This window comes from Crinia signifera, chromosome 4, assembly GCF_055691185.1.
Source record: "Crinia signifera chromosome 4, ASM5569118v1, whole genome shotgun sequence".
In the NCBI taxonomy this organism is placed as follows: domain Eukaryota; kingdom Metazoa; phylum Chordata; class Amphibia; order Anura; family Myobatrachidae; genus Crinia; species Crinia signifera.
Window position 1 is genome coordinate 205373415 of NC_139220.1, and position 20917 is coordinate 205394331.

The 20917-nt window shown below is 41.9% G+C and overlaps 1 protein-coding gene across 8 annotated transcripts in view; it reads right to left on the reverse strand.

Annotated features, from left to right (window-relative positions):
* MYO9A (myosin IXA) overlaps positions 1 to 20917 on the reverse strand; it is a 131819-nt gene that overhangs the window by 45900 nt on the left and 65002 nt on the right. For 6 of the 8 annotated variants that reach the window (XM_083183536.1, XM_083183533.1, XM_083183531.1 and 3 more), the window contains exons 12-20: positions 16373 to 16494; positions 16104 to 16245; positions 15488 to 15683; positions 14918 to 15049; positions 2301 to 2376; positions 1797 to 1946; positions 1470 to 1509; positions 1202 to 1324; positions 1009 to 1089 (exon numbers count right to left, since the gene is read on the reverse strand). In XM_083183536.1, the coding sequence (XP_083039662.1) occupies positions 1009 to 1089; positions 1202 to 1324; positions 1470 to 1509; positions 1797 to 1946; positions 2301 to 2376; positions 14918 to 15049; positions 15488 to 15683; positions 16104 to 16245; positions 16373 to 16494 (1062 nt within the window). The remainder of the gene's footprint in view (positions 1 to 1008; positions 1090 to 1201; positions 1325 to 1469; positions 1510 to 1796; positions 1947 to 2300; positions 2377 to 14917; positions 15050 to 15487; positions 15684 to 16103; positions 16246 to 16372; positions 16495 to 20917) is intronic. The other 2 variants (XM_083183537.1, XM_083183534.1) reach the window with 1 other exon arrangement.

Here is a 20917-nt window from a genome sequence, read left to right on the forward strand (position 1 = left end):
CAGAATTTTAGTAATTAACCGCATTAACAGTTGAGAATTTAGACAAAAACAGTGGGGTCCTCTGAAGACCCTGCTTGGTAAAGTACGTCAATGACGTAGGCTTGTTATATTAAGGATTAACCAGACGTTTACCCATAAAATCTAATTTGCTTGCAGAAGCTAATCTAATTTCCTGTGCCAAGTATTTTTAAAAGGCTTATCTGTTTTATCAGTCCCTACACATTATTTTGCAATACAACATAATGTACAAAATAGCAGAAACATACACCTAGTACAACAGAATGTTCCCCTAGCCTCCAAGTCTTTTAACATTCCCTGGAAGCTCACCTCTTTAAATAAGCCAATCACATTCCTGAACTATCTTCTAAGCATCCTAAGGCATGTTTACCCTACCACATCTACACAGTTAATACACATCTAATCTTAATCTATGCTGAAAGAATCCCCTGACCCTCAAGAAAATAAACACTGCTTACAGTCTCCTTTGCCCTCAAGTAGCATCCCTGTCCATTGCAATATGGTTGACCCAATATGCAATTTATGGCACTTAACATATGTATCAAGCCTCTATTTTCTTTCTGATTGAAAAGGTATTAATAACAATAATGGTGGTTCTACATGCACTGACACAAGAAGATATAAAACACAAAATTATGGCGGTTTGCAGTCACATGTTTGTAGTTGGCAATTCAGCAATACCACAAAAACAAACACACACACACACACACACACACACAAGTACAGTAAATGGCCAACATCAAACATACACACAGAAGTAGATGGCAGTTCTGCAACTGCACACTTTCTGGCCATACACTTGGAGATTTATTGCGCAATCTGGCTGGATGGAACAAAAATCTGGTAATATTTGAATGACACACACACACACACACACTTAAGGAGTAGCTCTGGAATAACACGTGAACAACACATATGTAAATGTTGGTTCTACAATTACATATAATAATCAATGTCATGTAATTACAGACCCATCTGAGTGATTGTTACCTTTTCTGCATTGGAGCGGATGCATTTCACAAAATAGGGTTCTGCCTGCCCCAGTGTCTCCATCAGCTTGTTTAAGGATGCCTAAAGCATAAAAAAGAAATGTAACCCTTGGAAATACTCTGTCACGGCAAAGAAAAAAAAATTTGGTGAGCAAAATGTTTAAGAGACCGTCAATTAAGAGTATTCACCACACCTGGAACTGAGCGCTAATACTTGGTGGCTTCTTCTTCTTGTGCAGGTGCAGCAGGGACTTTGTGATGCGATCATGCAGAGTAAGATTGGAGAGATGTTTCAGGGACTTTACATCCAAAAGATGCTGAGAATTCAAAAACAGATAAAGAACCAAAATTGTCACATTGTCTATGAAAAAAACATTTTTAAAACAAATTTACGAACAAGTTAAATGCCTTTCAGAATATAAGGGGAAACCTTATGAATGGAAATAAATCTTTAGGACTCACCTTGGGAAGGGCAGGTTTGGATTTTGTGTTCTTATTTCTCCTAAAATAAGAATATTTTGAAGCCATGTCATAACCAACCATACGTACAAATACCAAACCTACATGATGACACTGTGCTACATGACTCTTTTTCTCAATATTTAATTGTAAACAATATAATCTTTTGTGTCTCACATGCATCAGCATGTTTGTGCATGCTTCTTTCCTGATAATATATTACCATTAGCTTATTCTGGCAGACCCCAGTGTCTTTCCAAAGCACGTAGAAGTGTCTCCGTTGCGTTGTGTCCCTTACCCAACCAATGTGCAGACAATGGCCACACTTACATAAGAATTCCATGGGCTCTCTCCAACAGCTTGCTGTCACTGTTGCTGTTCAGATTGGAGCTGGGTGAGCTAATGAAGATTCCACCTCCCTCAAGATAGGGACCAGATGAGGACAAGCGACTCTGTCGCCGTGTAGCCCAGGTCAGGTCTCTAAAATACAAGTGAACAGTACGGGAAAAAAAAACAACTTTGAGAAATTTGAGTGCCAACGTTGCTGTGAGAGATCCTCAAAATATCTGTTAAAAATGCCAGAGCTGCTCACAGCGACTGTTCTTTTTTGGGTGCAATATTTAACTAAACTTCAGTTAATTGACCTGCCTGTATTTGTATTTATATATATTAAAGGAACAGTCACTGTGAGCGATGCTGGCATTTTTAGCAGATATTTGTGGGATTTCTCACAGCACTGTTGCCACTCAAAGGGTTAGGCAGGCAATAAAGAATAAAATTAAAAGAAGGATAAACAAATACACATACACAACTACAAGGTCTGTATTCCCTTACCGTGGGCTTCTTTCTTGTATGGTGTTTACTCCTTGTAGGTCAGAAAGAGGGGTGCGAGGAGTCCTACGAGGAATATCTGAAAGAAGACAGTAGTTTTAGACTCCAAATGAGCATGACTAGGAGGAACCAGAGTCCTCCAACAGATAAACGATGTATCTGCTCTTTTAGAACTGTAGTAAAAATGTGCTTTGTCTGTGTTTATAGACTTCTGCAGGTGTGTGCGCCTGTGCCGTTCTTTTCTCATTCTAGCAGTACTAGTGTGTTCAAGAATTCTTTTGCCATTTTCATATCAGTATATCAATATATAGACCTTTGATTTAGCAACTTTATGTGCTCATGTGTTTTTGAAAATGTTAGGAACATGCCCAGGTGACCAACACAAGGACATTAATATATGCATGGCATGAGTAGCAGGCAACATTCCTGAGTGAAAGAGCAAGACAATGCAGGCCTGGGAGGGGCGACACATGCGTTCTTGTGATGTCACATGCCAGAAAGAGAGTGGTAAATATATTACAGACACAGGCAGGTGGAAAGAGGAACATGCAAAAATGAGTTAAGTTACAAACATTACAATAATAAAACCAATAGCAAGATCTGTTCTCTGCACCCGGTCCCTGCATCTGCATTATTGCACCCTGTTCTAATAACAAATACATTAAGAGTGCTGTTACAGAACATGGAATTAGGTAAAAATGTGTAGTCATACTCGTAAGATATTTTGGTCATCTACACTGTATAAATAAACGAAACACGTATTTGTACTTAAGTGATTTAACACTTTGAGTGCCAACGTTGCTGTGATAGATCCTCAAAATATTGCTAAAAATGGCAGTGCTGCTCACAAGTCTATAAATTGACTTGGCTGTATTTGTATTTATTTACACTAAATGAAGAGTCACTGTGAGCGATGATGGTAATTTTGAGGCTTACTCACAGCAACGTTGGCACTCGAATGGGTTAAAGAAAATTACTCAAATACAAATACATGTTTTGTTTATTATAAAGTGATTTTCTTTAACCCTTTGAGTGCCAATGTTGCTGTGAGCGATCCTTCTAATATCCGCTACAAATGCCACCATTGCTCACAGTGACTGTTCTCTTAGTATAAATAAATACAAATACAGCCAAGTCAATGAAATGACTACTGAGCAACGCTTGCATTTTAATGGATATTTTGTGGATCTCTCATGGCAACGTTGGCACTCAAAGGGTTAATAATAATAATTAAAAAAAAGGTTTGCTTGGCATTTTTCACACCTATTTTGACAAATTCCCTTCACACTCAAAGGCAAGTATTCAATGCCGGTGCGAGCGGCCGGCGAGGGGGTTAAACTGCGAGGATCACAGAAAACCAGTGATCCTCGCAGTTTAACCCCCGCGCCGGCCGCTCGCACTATGCAACGTTCCGGGGGAATCCTCGCAGTCACAAAACGGCGAGGATTCCCCTAAACTGCGAGAGCCGAGGCTAGTGCAGCAAACTCGCTGTAATTAGCCTCGATTCTCGCAGCTTTTGGAGGCACATTCACAAATTCTCACTCGCTCAAAAAACGGAGCAAGGGGGAATCTGCGAATGAGGGGGGTCAGTTGAATACTGACAGGGTGAGCGGTGACTGCGAGCAAAAAGTCCTGCTCGCAGTCACCGCTCGCCCACGGCATTGAATATATGCCATAGGGTTAACCACTTATGCAAAGTTCCCAAAGGCCATCCTCAAGACACCCTTAAACTCCAGGATTTAAAGCTATCCATTGCTCAGCACAGATGGTTAAATCAAATTGACTGAGATACTTATTAAGTCATCTGTGGCCAAGCATGGATATACTTAAAACCAGGACTGCTAGGGTGCCTTGAGGATAGTGTTTGGAAACCTATGCTCTAATCTAAGACCTGCACATGGTCAGTAGAGGAAAGTGTGACCTATTCTGATATTGTGCAAAAGGGAAACATTATCCAGTACTGCAATTTACATTTACTACTATGTTCTAAATGAAGCAAGGTGTCAGACCTATTCCACGTCCCACAGAGTTATGCATACTGTAGGAGTTATCACAGCCCCATCCACAAGCTGATAAATAGTATTTTGTTCTTGGGTCTAAATTAGTACATATTTATGAAGTCGGTTCATTTCTGTTGGACTCTGTAACAAAATAATTGTTACTGTGGGGTAGATTTATTAAGCTTGGTGAAGTGATAAAGTGCCTGGTTTTTATTACCGGCCAATCAGCTTCTACCTGTCATATTTCAAACCAAGCCTGTAACTTCCCAGTTAATTGCTGATTGGCTGATGCTAAAAACCAGACACATTATCACTTCACCGACCTTAATAAATCTACCCCTGAAAATCCAACTACTGTGGAAAGGCCACATCCTCTGGGTACGGTGACAGCATTAATCAAAAAAGGTACGAGTGAACAGTTAAAAGGTTATCATTCCGAAATTCTTTGAAGTTAAAACAAGTATTGCCAACAGATTATTGACAGCTGATTGTGCAATAGTACGGACAATCACGATCCTATCTATCCACATATTCAGCCTGTTGCAGCAAAATCAATAAAATCAAGTCTTACGCAGAACTAAAGTAAATATACCAAAGTTAACTTATGTATACTAATGCTGCATGTTGGTGCTGGAGTGCAGGGATTTCTGTAATAATACTCTGAATTGCAAAGCAAAATAGAGATGTTTGCGGAAGACAAGACATTTGCACCACTTAAGGTAAAGGTCACTTCTCATCCTGCTCCTGCCAGTGGCAGATGAGAAGCATATTTCTAACAATGCAAAAAAAGTCACACAAAAGCACAGTGCATTGGAAGTACCATTTAGATGAAAAGATGTTAAATACAGCTATTGTAATCCACGTCATAAATGATGTCCACGGATTGAAACATTTGTTTCATGAATCCTATCTAGCAATCTCTGGAATTACACCTCATTTTCTAATTAAAATGATATCTATAGGGATTTACGTTCTTGATTAATTTGGAAGTCAGACACAAAGATCATCGTAAAACTGTTGATTAATACAGTAGTGCTGACAATAAATGAAAGCAAACTATTGAATTCATGTGGGAAACCTTGTACAAACCAGAAACACATACACTAAAGTCCTGTAGGCCGCACTAATGAATACTATGATGCTAGGGATTACATAATGTGCATAACAAATACATGTGTGTATATTTTCTGTAAAGCCTTGCTTTCTGCACTATAGAAATAATTTAATACGTGAACTTCTAAACGTAATGGGTTTACAAAAAACCATCCTATGGGAAAAAATGGGTTTCCTAGCACGGCGCCAGCGATTTTGATTGTATTGATCGCGGCCGAAAAAATTGCGTTGATCGCACCGCATGCCAACCAAATCGCATGCGATGCGATTTTTGCATTGGAATCAATGTACAATGGTCCCTGAGACCCAATTTTACATTGATTTCAATGTAAAAAGCCTCCAAACCCTCATTTTCATTGCAAAACCCCCCCCTCATGGGTGAAATGGCCCTCCGGTACGCGTCCTCCGACCTTTTCATACCCCCACTATCCACGTCGGCGTGGAGTTGATTTTATAAAGTGTGGCGAGAGCAGCGAACCCGAAGCGTGGCGAGTGCAGCGAGCCCCGCGAGGGGACGCGCATAACTTCACAGGTATACGCTTCGGGTTGGTGTCAATAGTGGGGTGGCGTTAACAATGGGGGGGCATTAAGCATACTTAATACCCAAGAGGGGGCATATACAATGAGAAATGGGCCATATTGGCCCATTTCCCATTGTTCCCTATGTAAAATCGCGTATAATGGCATGCGATTGACGCAATCAACACAATTTTAACTTTAAAACTCATTTAACATTGTTCTCTATGGGAAAATCGCGTTGATCGTGTTGGTCGCATCGCGTGCCATTATAATGGCACGCGATGGATGCGATCAACGCGATTTTCTCTTTACCGGCAATTAAAGCTGGTAATTGACAGAAAATCACGTCCATCGCATGCCTTAAGCACCTAAACTTAAGGCATGCGATCAACCCCGACGGGCACCGTGCTAGGAAACAAGTACCAAAAAATTGCTAGAAATTACAATAGGAGAATGTCGTGCTGCCAGAAGTAAAAACAGGTAAGAGTATATAGAACCTAAGGCACCTTAAAGGAGCCAGTAAGACATATAGTCAGATAAGAGGCCATACTGGTCTGTGTGTGTATGAGCAACTAGACAGAATTTTGTATGGAAGATGACTGGAAATGTACAATCGGCATGGGTCATATGGGAGTAATTCAATAACTAAAAAGGACCCTATACTTCTGGCTGGCATTTACCAAATTGCCTGATCTGACCAAAAACCGATGATCTGCAAACAAAGAACTTCTTCATGCTACAAATCCCAGATTTTTCCAAACCTGACCATTTGCACAATAATGGTACAGCAGCCAGCACACTTGCACCAGCCTGAACAAGGTCCAAAAGTTCCATCTGAAAACAGATGTACAGTTCACTTCTATCCAACTCTGTATAGCCTGAAATTCTATTGACACATTCTCTCTGCCTCCATGTGAACATCCCAGTACCTGTGACAGGGCGCCGCTACACCTTATGTTGCACCCATCCACTTATCAGCACTCAAGCTATCATTTCTAAATGCCCCAGGGGGCAGGAGGAGGGGAGGGAACATTGATTTAGCTCACTAGACTGCTTCACTGAGCATGTTACAGGGGCCCCAACTGGCAGAACAGCTTCCAGAGCATCAGGGGAGAAGACAACATCTCTGTCCACAGACCTTATTCTGGTCCACATGCAATGCTGTGAATTTTGCAGCGTTGCATGTGGACTAAACAACGCCCGCAGGGATGGCCATCCCCCCCTCGCACGCCGTGATTCCCCAGATGGCTGCAACTGGATGATTTGCATAATCATCCAATCGCAGCCTTGGGTGCCGGGGGTGAAATCATTTGATGGTCGGTGACCATCAAATGATTTCTCCAGCGCTCGCAGATCTGAGACACCTCTGTGTTGGCAGACCAAAAAAATCTGTTGCACCGTGCGAACACGCGGGGGACCAATTAAATGAGAATAACCCCCAGTGTGTGAGCCATGAGCCAGTGCAGGACATGGGCTGCAGCAAAGGCCACATACTGCTCGTACCGCCTTCACAGAATCCCACCGTATGTGGCGGCACCAGCCCTGCCACTTTTTATGCAATAAAAAATGCTGTATACAGTATTTAATATGTATGCTTCATTGACATATTGGTATAAAGATACTCAACATTTCTGTCCACTAGGGACATTCATCAGGAGTTAACATCAAACTTCAGCAATTCATCATTACAAGCACAGCAACAACCATGCAGCTGTAGGAAATGCTGCGTGGTTGTTGCTTTGCTTCAATAGTGGTAGACCTAGACATTGCCCACCCTATAGTCGGCAGTATACAATCAGGCATCGCCACTCAACGGTCTTGATAAAGTTTTAGTGATACAAAAAAAAACGTTTTGGGTCAGTAAACCATTTCCCCCCCCCCCGAAATGCTGGACAACATTCTCTATCACTAAAACGTTGTCCTAAAACTCAAGACCATTGAGTGCCACACACACACACACACACACATAAATATTTATATCTCTGCACCAGGCCCATAACACTTCAAAAAACTCAGAAGTCTCTTTCCTTACTTTCTTCATTACTATTCAACAACAGCTTACAATAGCTGTAATTGCCATGAGTGACTTATGGGAAAATAATTGTAGTGATGGAGATACTGACAAATGTTGCTGCTGGAAAAGTAGCCTTAGGCATGTAATGTTGGGCTGGAAAAAAAGATCAAACACAAAAGGCCCCTTTTTTTCCCTTCCCATTACTTGTTTTAGATGTTATCACTTGCCTATATTACTTTAATGCTGGTTAATGCCTACTGCGTCATACCATACACAACTAGATCTCAGTGGAGATGGAAACAATGTTGCATGGTGAACAGCTTCAGTGATCTATCACCGTGCCAAATAACAGAATAACCTTGGCGACTAAACTAAATTAGTTTAATATGTAGAATCAGATCTAGGAGGAAAAATATGTTGGGCTTGTTTTGGGGTGACACAAAGAATGCATATACATATAAAATGAGTGAAATGGTTTTTATCAGGCAGGGAAGGGGAAGAACAGAACAGAATAATTTTTTGGTTTGTTTGTTAAGTTACTACTTATTTAGCATTTTTGCTAATTATTGGCGACTTAAGCCTCATACACACAGGCCGATGTGCCGGCGTGTGCTAAGCAACCTAGTTGGCACAGAACACTTAGCACACACAATATAGAGCGATGTGTACCGAGCAATCTGTACTAACAGCAGCATGATGCACATGCAGCGCAATCTAACTAGATCTTGACTGCATGTGCTCAAGATCTGAGCGGGCGATGGCGATGCGTGGGATTGCACATCGCTCCGGGCATACACACGGATCGTTCCGTGCTTCATTTCTAAGCGATCATCATAGAAAATGTGCAAAAATTGCCCTGTGTGTATGCCCCCTTACACACTTATACAATCATACTTGCGATGTGATTCTTCTTATAGCTTGGCACACACCAGAACGATTTGGGCTCAGTTCCCCCAATTTCAATGCGATTTCAACCGATTGTATGTAAAAAGAGCAGAATTGGCCATGTTTTCAATGTGATTCCGATCCATGTTCCAGCCGGTCATTTGGTTGCTTTGGAGATTCTACCTGCTGCACTAAAGATTCATCCTCTACATTGGATTGTGTACAGATAGTGAGCAGATAGTTTGCAGATAGTGTGAAGATCATGTGCTCCAACAGATCGTGCGACCATTGTACGATTTGATTCATGCATACACACTATAACAATTTACCACGCTATCTGTGATCAAACCATCTGCTGAAAAGGTCATGGCAGCAGCAGCAGAATAAGTATTGGCCAAAATGATTGATGGTGTGTACACACTTGCAGGTTTGTCAACTATTGTACCATCTCAACTAAATTATATCTTCAGATGCAATCAGGTTTCTTTGGATAAAACATGATCGTAGCTGTGCACACTCTCTTAAGATACAGGTTTGGAAATCAGATCTGTCAGATAATTGTGTAGGCATGTACCTAGCTTTAGAGTCTTGATTGGTGGAACTTCCCTGAATGTTAGAACTATGTAGATTTACGAAGCTTAAGTTTATAGACTGTAGATAAGATGTAGACTTACCAAGCTTAAATGTAAGGTTTGTAGTTAAGATTTACACAGCAGTAGATCTAACCGTGATGGTGACAGAGGTCCATTACCCTATTAATCCACATACCAACCTCAAAGCTTATACCCGGGAACTACCCGCCGGGGAGGCGCCAGCCCACATACGATACATTGTATGCAGTCCTTTAATATACAATGTATCATATGGGACCCCAGCAAGTGCTGTCAGATCCTACCAGATCCGACAAATCTTAAACAAAGCACTTGCAATCTACGGATCCAATGTGCACAGGAGCGCACATTGGATTGGAATCAGAGGTTAGGCACACACAATTTGAGCACTTTTCATCCAATGTCTCTGCCCGATCTGGCGGAATCGGGTGAAAAGGGCCCAAATCAGGCATGTCCAAACTATGGCCCTCCAGCTGTTGTGAAACTACAAGTCCCATCATAACTTGCAACAGGTTTGCTAATAGGGAATGTTAAAACTATGGCAAGGCATGCTGAGATGTTTAGTTTCACAACAGCTGTAGGGCCACAGTTTGGGTGTGCCTGAATTAAGTGTATGGAGAGCGTAAGTAAATACAGGCTTAGAAGCTTATTAAAAATACTTTATAAAAATCTATATATTCTGAAAATAAATGAAAAGAAAAGGGTAGTGCTTATTTTTTTTTATTTTGTCTTTACATATCTTAGGGGATATTGAATCCCAGGTGACTGTCAGGCTTGCCCGACAGCCGTGACCCTGTCCCGATCTCGGCCGGCTAGACAAAGAATCGGCAGGCGGATTCAATGTCCCGCCTGCCGAACGCCGGAAGGGGGGGTGTGGCTGCAAGATACGGCGATGGATCGACGAGCTGCGGCTGGGAGCTCGACAATACATGGTCTTTCTCGTCAAAATGGGCCTGACTGCGGCTAAAGTCAGGTCTGTTCTGCTGAGGACCCTGTTTAATGCTGTCGGGAAAGAAAACATTGAATAGGGCCCTGCCCCTATTTCCCCCGTTGGGAATAGCGGCGGAAGATTTAATACCCCATAGTATATTTTATAATCAAGGAAGGAGATGCAGAATATTTGTATTTGGAATAGCCAGATGAGCTTTGAATACCTACTGTAAACTGAGTTATATACAGGAAAATAACTTTACATACAGTATAGAAATACCTGCAATGCTCATATTAAATGACTATGTTGAGATGGAGATAGGGCCTTGATCACGATAGTTTACAGTGTATGTGTTATGGGTATACTCGAAAAGGATGAAGTAAGCAGCAGGGGTGTAACTAGCAGCTACGCAGCCATTTTCTGCACAGGGGCCCATCACAATAAAGGAGCCACAGTCAGCAGCATTAGAAGCAAGAATGGTTCATTATAGTAACCTGCCACTGCATTGCAGGATGTAATAAAGAAGGGGGTATGGTCCGGCTAGAGGAGAGGAGGAGCCACACCCCTTCTCTTAACTCTCCAGGGCTCCTCCTTCCTCTCTGCCAGTGCTTGCTCTATGAGGCAGTCCTGCACCACAATGTAAACATAATGGACATCAACATTGTTATGTCAACCTTTTGACTTCATGCCACAAGTTCTAAAACTGGGGAAAAAAGGAGTGCAGGAGCTAGGGATAGGAAAGGCTGGTGGGATTCAATTGAGAAAGCAGTTTTAAGGGCACATATTAAGGTTGGGAAGCAGGAGCCAAGTCTGATTGGGTGGCAGAGCATTACAGATAGGGGTAGAAACATGGGAGAAGCCCTGAAGGCAACAGGAGGAGGAGGCAGTCCCTGGCAAAGTGAAGTGGGTGGCAGGGAGTAATTGGAATGGAGACTGGAGATGCAGGAAAGTGCAGAGCGGTGGAGAGCTTATGGGTTATAGGCAGAAGTTTGAGTAGCATAGGTATATATGATGCAACTGATTTGTTCAGCTCTACATCACTAGTGTTTGTATCAGGTTTAAATCTAGAACAAAATGAATAACATTTAATATAGAACAACAATAATGCACAAGTACAGTAACATTGTCCTGTATCTATTCAATGTCCTGAGTAACAAATAAATGCAAAATGTCACATTACTATGTCAAGTATAAATACAAATTGGGATTGTTTATGCTAGAGAAGAGACACTTAAGGGGAGACCTGCTTAATATGTACAAATATATCAGGGCCAATATAAGGAACTGTCAGGTGCCCTTTTTACTGTAAGGAAGGACTCTAGGACATGTGATTTTGGATCACAGGAAAGAAGATTCCGCTTCCTTAGAAGGAAACATTTTTTTTACCGTCAGGGTAGTTAAATTATGGAACTCTCCTCCTGCATAGGTGGTGTTGGCAGACACAATTAATACATTTAAAATAAGGTTGGATAATCTATTGGGTAAAAACATCCAGGGGTACAAACAATAATCATAAGCTGTGTTTAAATATATCAGAATACACTACGTATAATAAGGGATGAAGCTAAGAAGTCATACACGCTAACCAAGGTTGAACTCGATGGACGCAAGTCTTTATTCAGCCTTAACTACTATGTAAATGAAACTAAGTGAAACTAAATGAAATAAAAACAACTGTCCTGTCACCTTTAAAAAAACCTATCCGGTTATAGTTCAAATGTAAATATCAAATAATGCAAGTAAACACTTAAGACTTCATATAATATAGCAACCCCACTCATGAAGCGCTATTCTCTAATGGGGTGTATCTACAAACCTCCAATCTGAAGGATTCGTTAATCGCATATCATTACACAAGCCTTGCAGCACATACAACTGCCGGCTGCAGCGTATGCAGACTGGTCTACCTCAAATACAGTTACAGAGTTAAGGGCCCCATACATCAGCAATTATGACAATTTTCAGATATGGAGATGATTGCCACAATTAATTTTAGATGTGTGGGCTCCCCCTTTTGGCAATCCCAATCAAAATCGCCAATCGATTGCTTAATCAGGTTTTTAAACATGTTTATCTGCAGATATTTTTTATATGTGTGGGCATTCCCAATTTGTCTTCTTCATCTATTTACATTATGAACAGCTGAAATGACAATCGATTGGGCAATTTCCAGATATGAAGATGCAATCTTTAGATGTAAAAATCTGCCGATCACTGAAAAAAATCTGTAATGTGTGGGCAAAGTCAGATAGATTGTAGAATCCATTTATCTGGCCAAAAAATCCCTGTATCTGGAAATCCATAAATTGTGATTGCTGATGTATGGGGCCCATTATACAGAGCAGACCCTTAAGGTGCCCATAAACTAGTAAGATTTATCTTCAGATCTGGCTGGTTGAAACAAAAACATGGTTATGGATGAGTGACAGTTTGTCAGGTTTCCAGCATTTCCAAGCAAATGGTCAACTGTGATTTGCTTTCATCCATAACCATGTTTTTGTTACAACCAGCCAGATCTGAACATAAATCTGTGTGTGTATGGCCACCTTTACTGTACTCAACCTATGCCCACCTGCCACCACTACACCAATCATTAGGGTCTAGAAGTGTTAAGGCCCACGGGATTGGATCTAGATTAATGGGATTGGGCTCTTGTCGTTCTGGTGTGTACCCTGCATAAGTAATCTGTCTAGATCACTTAGAAATGAAGCACTCATAGCCCAGTGTGTGCAGCACATAGCGACAGCCATGTGTGGCCCCACGTGTTCCCATCGCCTGACTAGATTTTCACTGCATGCATTCCAAATCTAGTCAGATCACTAGTGTTCTCAGCAGAGAACATTGGTCAGCACGGGTCGCTCAGCACACATCAGCAATTGGTGCTGTGTAATCTGTGCTTAAGTACATCACTCAGCATGGGGCTCCCTTCACCCCGTGTGTACGGGGCTTAAGATATAGCAGATAAAAACAGACATGTACAGTTGGATATACTTCTGAAGATTATAGTGCACATGCACAGCACTATAATGTTCAGAAGTGCATCTAACTATACATGTGAACAGTGGAAGTTTTGGCCAGTATAGGTATAATAAGGATTTTGACATCTAAGTCAAATGTTAGACTGATATTACAAGACCATAACTAATTCGAGGTAAGCCATAGATAGTTTTCCCACACAGTTACACACAAACTGGGCAACCATGGTTCTGACTGGACCATTAATTATTGCTAATTGCACTTTAGAAACAGTGGTGTATGAGGCATTTTGAATATAAAAAATGATGCCACGTATTGGACTACATACAAATCAGAATCTCTACTGAATGCATCGGAAAGTCTCAGCCTACCGGGCAAATACCAAGACAAAAGGGGGTATTCAATGCCCCGCCACTATTTCCGATGAGGAAATAGCGGCGGGACCTATTAAATGCTGTCTTTCCCGACAGCATTGAACAGGCATCTCAGCAAAACGAGCCAGACTTTAACAATAGTTGGGCACGTTTTGCCAAGAAAGTTCATGGATTGTCAAGCTTATTGCCGGATCTCGACGATCCATGACCGTTTCTCGCGGCTATGCCCCCTTTTCGGCGTTCGGAAGGCGGGACATTGAATCGCGCCTGCCGAGATGCAGTCGAGCGAGGCAAGAAATGGGCCCGGATCACAACTGTTGGTCTGGCCTGACAGTCGTGACCCAGGATTGAATACAAACCTAAACCCTGCTCAGCTGTCAAACAGCCAAACTGAGAAAGCTAAAATGGTCATCACAATAAATATTGCACTGCCTACAATTATTCATGATGATATTGCAGCAAATCTCATACACACGTGTAATTAACTGAAGTTTATATACTATTGCAGAGGTCATCATACAAAATGTTGTAAAGGTTATCAATAAAATAAATTAAAAAGGCTAGCAAGCATGTTAATATAAAGAGAACTCTTGTATTACACATCTCGTGAAAAGGAAACAAAGATGATTATATACTGTATTATACATACAGATGAGCTGGTTTTATGTATGTTTGTGGATAGACAGAAAAGATAGGCACATGAGTAAAAGCAGTCAGAAAACACTTTGGTATGGAGCCTCTTTGTATAAAGGCCTTTATTCTGGTTCACCTGCAAAGGCAAATTCCTTCTCAAATGGACAAATCCATGTGCACTGCAGGGGGGGGGGGGGGGGCAGATGTAACATGTGCAGAGAGAATTAGATTTATGTGGGGTTTTACTTCAAAGTGAGATCTATATTGCAGTGTAAAAAAAAAGCAGCCAGTATTTTCCTTGCACAGAAACAAAATAACTCACCGAAACCTAACTCTCTCAGCACATGTTACATCTGCCCCCTCCCCCCTGCATTGCACATGATTTTGGTCCATTTGAGAAGGAATTTGCCTATGCGAGTGAACCAGAATAAGGGCCACAGTGTATGTGTCCAGTCGGAGCTGCAGTCTGTGTGTAGCTTTGTATAGGTGCACTATTGCACTAAATGATAGAAACGGAGCCTCATGTTCATGAATTTGCAGAGGATTCTGGGATGGGAGCCTTACTGTATTGGTCGTTCTGACACCTCTGCAGGATCTGTAAGCTCCTTTGGTGGACGGGGTGCTGCAGAAAGCTAAAGCTAGAAAGGCCTTTGTGAGATGAGCCTGGAGGCCCCGATGTACATTGGGGGCCCGAGCCTTGAGAGCAAACACACAGGAAGAGAAGACAGAGACAGATTAACCAGAGAGAGGGCAGAGTAACAAACTCCCAGCAAAGCCAGAGGCAGAATACCCCAAAGATGCATATACTGAACCCAGAAATAGAGATAGAAGTACAGTATGTGAGCTGGTATATCATATGACAGCTATGCAGCAGTCTTATGACGTACAATAGGCAGGAGGGCATCGCTTAGTGGGAAACATGTCAGTAATCTGTCAGAAACTGTGCCATCCAATAAAGTTAAGTATATATACTGCATAAATGGTTTTTAAAATACCCATCTCTTAGAACTCTTTTATTACATCCCATTAAAACCATAATTCACAAGACATGTCCCAGTGACTCCATGTAGTCTCCAACATCATCCCATAATAGCAACCACTCCCAGAATTGTTCTGATATATTATTAGACTTACCAGTCTTCTTGCCCATGTTGTTTCTCCCACTCTGTCTAAAAGCCCACAGTGCTCTGAAAAATGCTCTTAGCAAAGCCCAGCGAAATGCTCCCACTGGATTCATGGCAATCATTCCCCGAATAAAGGCATTCCGGCTGCTGCGCAGTAAGGCCACAATGTCTGGACGCATGTGATCCGTGTTCTTCTCTCGGAAATCCTACAAGAGTTCACAGTCCTTCATGTCTGGCATATAACGTTGGCCTCATAATTAGTTCTAATACGTCATTAATTATTTTTTATTATTATATTATACATATGTGCAGAGGGTGATGGCTCCAATAAGTTCTTAAATTTGTCAAAATACCCCCAACCCCCAAACAAACAGGATACTTTTCCAAATTCCCCTTTAATTACATTTACACTGGTGTTTCTGATGCAACACGTAAACTAAACTTAATTTACTCATTCTCACTGTTCCACCTACTGTATATAGATTCCACCGGAATTAAACCACACTTCCCTAAGCTAAACATGTGATCAAAAGTATAGCAAAGCAAGACTTTAAACCAAATCACAAGACTTAACATCAAAGAAACTAAAGAATACTTAGAAAACCAATATTCACATAGAATCTCACCTTAACACCATATTTGACCTTGCCAGCATAGTGCTGGATAATGAAAGCTGGCTCCATAACTGCTGGAAACTCAATATAGGGGTTGCCTTCATGGTGACGTTTAAACTTCTCAAGCAGAGTTTGATGAGTAGCTTGGGGGAAACTAATTAAAACAAATAACAGTTAAGATAAAACAACAAAAATAAGGAATGGAAGAACATTGTTTACAATGAAAATAATAATCAGATTCTAGAAAACGAGAAATGAGAGAGTTCAATGCTAATTCTTACTTGCTTTCCTCGTCCAGCAACTGTATCAGTCCTGTTGGCCTCTTGCTAATCAGACTGATACAACCTTCATTATCAGAGTAGTTAATATTATTCCAGGTTATTCCCTCTGATCGATACTGCTCCTGGAGGTAGAAAACAGGCGACAGGTCCCTGATGTCACCAAAGTACTGAACACCACACTTAACCAGATTATCAAAGTCATGGAAACTGACATTATTGCATTATAAGTCAGCCTAGTATGAATTGAGGAGACATTTGTCTAACAAACTATATCCAAATCTAATAGAATCAGAATCAGAATCATCTTTATTGGCCAGGTATACTTGCGTATGCTTGGAATTTTTTGTGGTAACAGTGCAGCATCAATCAGGGAACACAAAGGGGGTGGGAAGAGAGGCATAAACATACATCACATACATTTCACATGTATCTAGAAAAGTTCGAGTTAGTATTTAGTATTTGGTACGTTCAATACGGTTTAGTTGGTGGACAGCTATTGGGAAGAAGCCTTTTGTAGTTCTTGTCGTCTTTGCTGGGATGGACCTAAATCGTCTGCCTGACGGAAGGGGTTCAAACAGGTTGTGGCCAGGGTGTAGCTTGTCCGCCAAGATCTTTCCTGCACGCTTATTGACCCTGGCTAGGTATAGTTCTTGGACAGTGGGGAGCTCCGCCCCAATGATCTTTTCTGCCATCCTCACCACTCTTTGCAACTTTCGTCTGTCATTCTCGTTTGCTCCTCCGAACCAGATTGTGATCGAGGAGCAAAGGACAGACTCTACTATGGCAGTGTAGAAGATGAGCAGCAGCTCCTGCGGGATGTTGAATTTCTTGAGTTGCCTCAGGAAGAATAACCGCTGCTGAGCCTTCTTGACAGTTGTAATGATGTTGGGACCCCATTTGAGGTCGCAGGAAATCTTTGTTCCTAGGAATTTGAAGGAGTCGACCCTCGACACTACTCTGTCAGATATTATGAGTGGGTACATGGCATTTGGTTTTCTTCTGAAGTCCACCACCATCTCCACCGTTTTGAGGGGGTTGAGGTCAAGGTTGTTTCCGCTACACCATTTAGTTAGCCGATCCACCTCCCGTCTGTATGCCGACTCGTTTCCATCCATGATTAGGCCGATAACCGTTGTGTCGTCTGCAAATTTTATAATTTTTACTGACTGTTCTGCTGAGGTGCAGTCGTTTGTGTAGAGGGAGAAGAGCAGGGGGGAGAGGACACATCCTTGAGGGGCACCGGTGCTAATTGTGCATGTGTTTGAAATGAATGCGCCTGCTTTCACCGCCTGTTTCCTTTCAGTCAGGAAGTCAGTGATCCAGGAGCATGTAGGTTCTGGGACTCCTAGTGAACGGAGTTTTGGCTCCAGGATGTGAGGGATGATAGTGTTGAATGCCGAGCTGAAATCAACAAATAGTATCCTTGCATAGGTGCCTGGACTGTCCAGGTGCTGTAGAATGTGGTGCAGCCCTAGGTTGACTGCATCCTCGACACTTCTGTTTGCTCGGTAGGCAAACTGCAGGGGGTCGAGGTGAGCATTTGTAACAACTCTCAGGTGGTTCAGCACCATACGTTCAAGCACTTTCATGACCACTGATGTTAGTGCAATCGGCCTGTAGTCATTGAGGTCTTTCGCAGTTGAGCTCTTGAAGCAGCTGGGGACCTTGCACATTTCTAGTGAAGTGTTGAAAATCCTGGTAAAGATAGGGGCGAGCTGTGTTGCACAGGTCTTGAGGGCAGATGGAGACACTCCATCTGGGCCTCCAGCTTTCCTAGGGTTGACCCTCTTGAACATTCCTTCTACCTCTGTTTGGTCCACCTGGAGAGTCTGGGGGTTGCAGTTTTGGAAGGAGGGTAGCAAATATAATTCAGTGTATATCAGTTAACATAAGAAATGCAATACTGAGCAATTAGCACATTAGCTGTGCAACTTACTCATAGTTATGCATGTCTCACTGGGAAATGATAATATAACCTCTGCAGAATACAATATTAAATGGGACATATTTCTGCACGTTTTACAATTACCATGCATTACACCATGCATAACAATTAACCCTGAGTGCCAAGTGAATTTTCCCAAATAGGTGGGAAAAATTGCCAAGCAAACATTTTTATTCATTATGACCCGTAATGTTTACCTTATATAGGAAATATAATCTTTTTTTTTTTACACACCATTTTTTATTTGAATTTATATAACAAATGTGAGCGATGCTGGATTTTTTAGCCAATATTTTGAACATCTCTCACAGAGATGTTTTCACTCAAAGGCTTGAGAAGGTGTCACTGAGGGCCTTATTGTGATCGGATGGCGTTTTTTAGCCGTCTGCGCATGTGTGGGCAACGCAATGCGCATGTGCCACGCACAGTCTCCGTACTCGTTCTCATTAATACCGTACAGAAATGTGCTCCGCATTCACTCGGGAAATATGGGCGTAATATGGGCGTCATTCGGAACTACACAGGGGCGTAGTTTCAAAGTGGGCTAAACTGGGCGTAAACATGGGCGTACACAAGGGAGTGCACTAATTCTGGTAGGCGTGCATTCGGACAGAACACCGACTGCAAACGAACCAACAGGCAGGAAATATGCGGTCTTCATAAGCAAGTTTCACTTTGCGGACACCACTCGGTCATGCGCTAGGCATTCGGATTGCCCAATTAGTACGGCCGCACCTGAACCACTGTCAGCTGAACACAATACAATCCACTCCTCTACTCATTACTCATTAATTACACTCTTTAATTTCACTTCACATGATGTAAGGGTTCATGTAAAGTGGTAGTAATGTGTTTAAGTATCTATTAGGATTTAATTGATTTCAATTACAAACAAACAATTTTTAATGAAGTAGCCTAATTGCATAAGTGTGTCATGTGACAGATTAATGAGTTCAGAGAATAGTCGTGAGTTTTGCGGAAATACACTGCATCGCTGCGTACATGCCGCTTCCCGTCCGCTCTGACGCTGTAAGACCGTGCAGAATCTTTGTGTGGCCAACGCACACGCACGGTTTGGATGTTGTCCGTAAACACACCCTCTTCTTAGAGAGCGAGTCGGTCCATATGCGGAGGACCTGTGGGCGTTTCTTCTTACAATGTCCGCACAGCGTGGCGTGCGTTCCGCTCCGAAAGAATTCGGAAATTTACGCACCAACCAGAATAACCTCCTGAAGGTTGTGACCAAAAGTGTTGTATCCATATTTATATATTGCTATATTGCAGACAATGAATTCTGCTATAAAAAAAAAAGATTCCATCTGATAACTTCTCCATGCAGATAATATTCATACAAGCAACCCTGTACTACAGATCTATGGACCAGTACTCCGTAAACTATTCTGCAGGTTCTTGAATCAATAGGTTGCTTCTGCATTTTATTCAGGACTAGGGGTGTGGTATGTTATGTTGAGAGTCATAATGTCAGCATTTATCTTGCTGATGTGAATGTCAACATGATCATAATTTCAGCATTGACTGTCGACAGTGGTGAGAAATCAATACAGTACAATCTTGACATATTGTCACTGTTGACCAAGGGGTGAGTTACCTGCTCATAAAGAAAAGGTGGGGTGAAACTGCGCTTAAACTGAAATATGCAACAGGTGTAGGTAAAAAATACAAATATTTATTAATATAAAATATTAATTATAAAACATATATATAAGGCGGGATTACATATCCCATAAAAACATGAATACCATATGCGTTGTGTGAGGTTATAGTCACCCACTATGTGCTGCACAGTCCTGAGTCCGTTCCTAGATTGCCTCTATAGTACTGTCCCGATTCAGTTGGAAGAATGATGATTTCCACGCCAGGGAGCTCCTTGATGTTTGGTAGGTGCTCTACCTGGGATTGGATGGAGGGGGCCAGGGAGCACTAGATGTCATTTAGGTGCTCTACCCGGTTGTAGATATTGTCGCCCCAAATATTAGATGGATGGTGGTGGGGACCAGGGAGCGCCAGATGTTGTTGTTAGGTGCTCTACCTGGTTAAAGCTGTAGTGGCCCCAATTGTGAGCTGGTGGGATGGAATTCCGAGGCTGGTTCGGTCACAGGATGGAAGTGATGACTGCAGATAGGCTGTGGGTGTCCTAAGGTCTCATTCACCGACGCGTTTCGCTGTATGAGCTTTATCAAGGTGATGCTTCTGGTATCATGAGGTAGTGTTTATATACCCTCTCTCATTAGAGACAATAATTAACACCTGTTGCATATGAATTACTGGGAGCTAATCTCATAAACATTTTACACATCTAAGGTTGTCATAGAGAATAGGAGACAAAACTATAACCATTGATAACCTTTTTGTGTAAAAACGAGCATTACAAAGTACATAAAAATGAAGTTTATTTATTTCTATAAGTCAGACCCGTTTCCGGATATCCGGAAACGTCATTTCCGGGTCAGGTGAACCGCACATGCGTTCCACCAGTCTTGAGCGTTCTAGCTGCTATTTCAGCTTATTGTGCCCTTAGTAAAAATGGCGCGGAGCGCACTTCCGGGTCCTGTACAGCGCGATATGCTGCTTCCCCGATT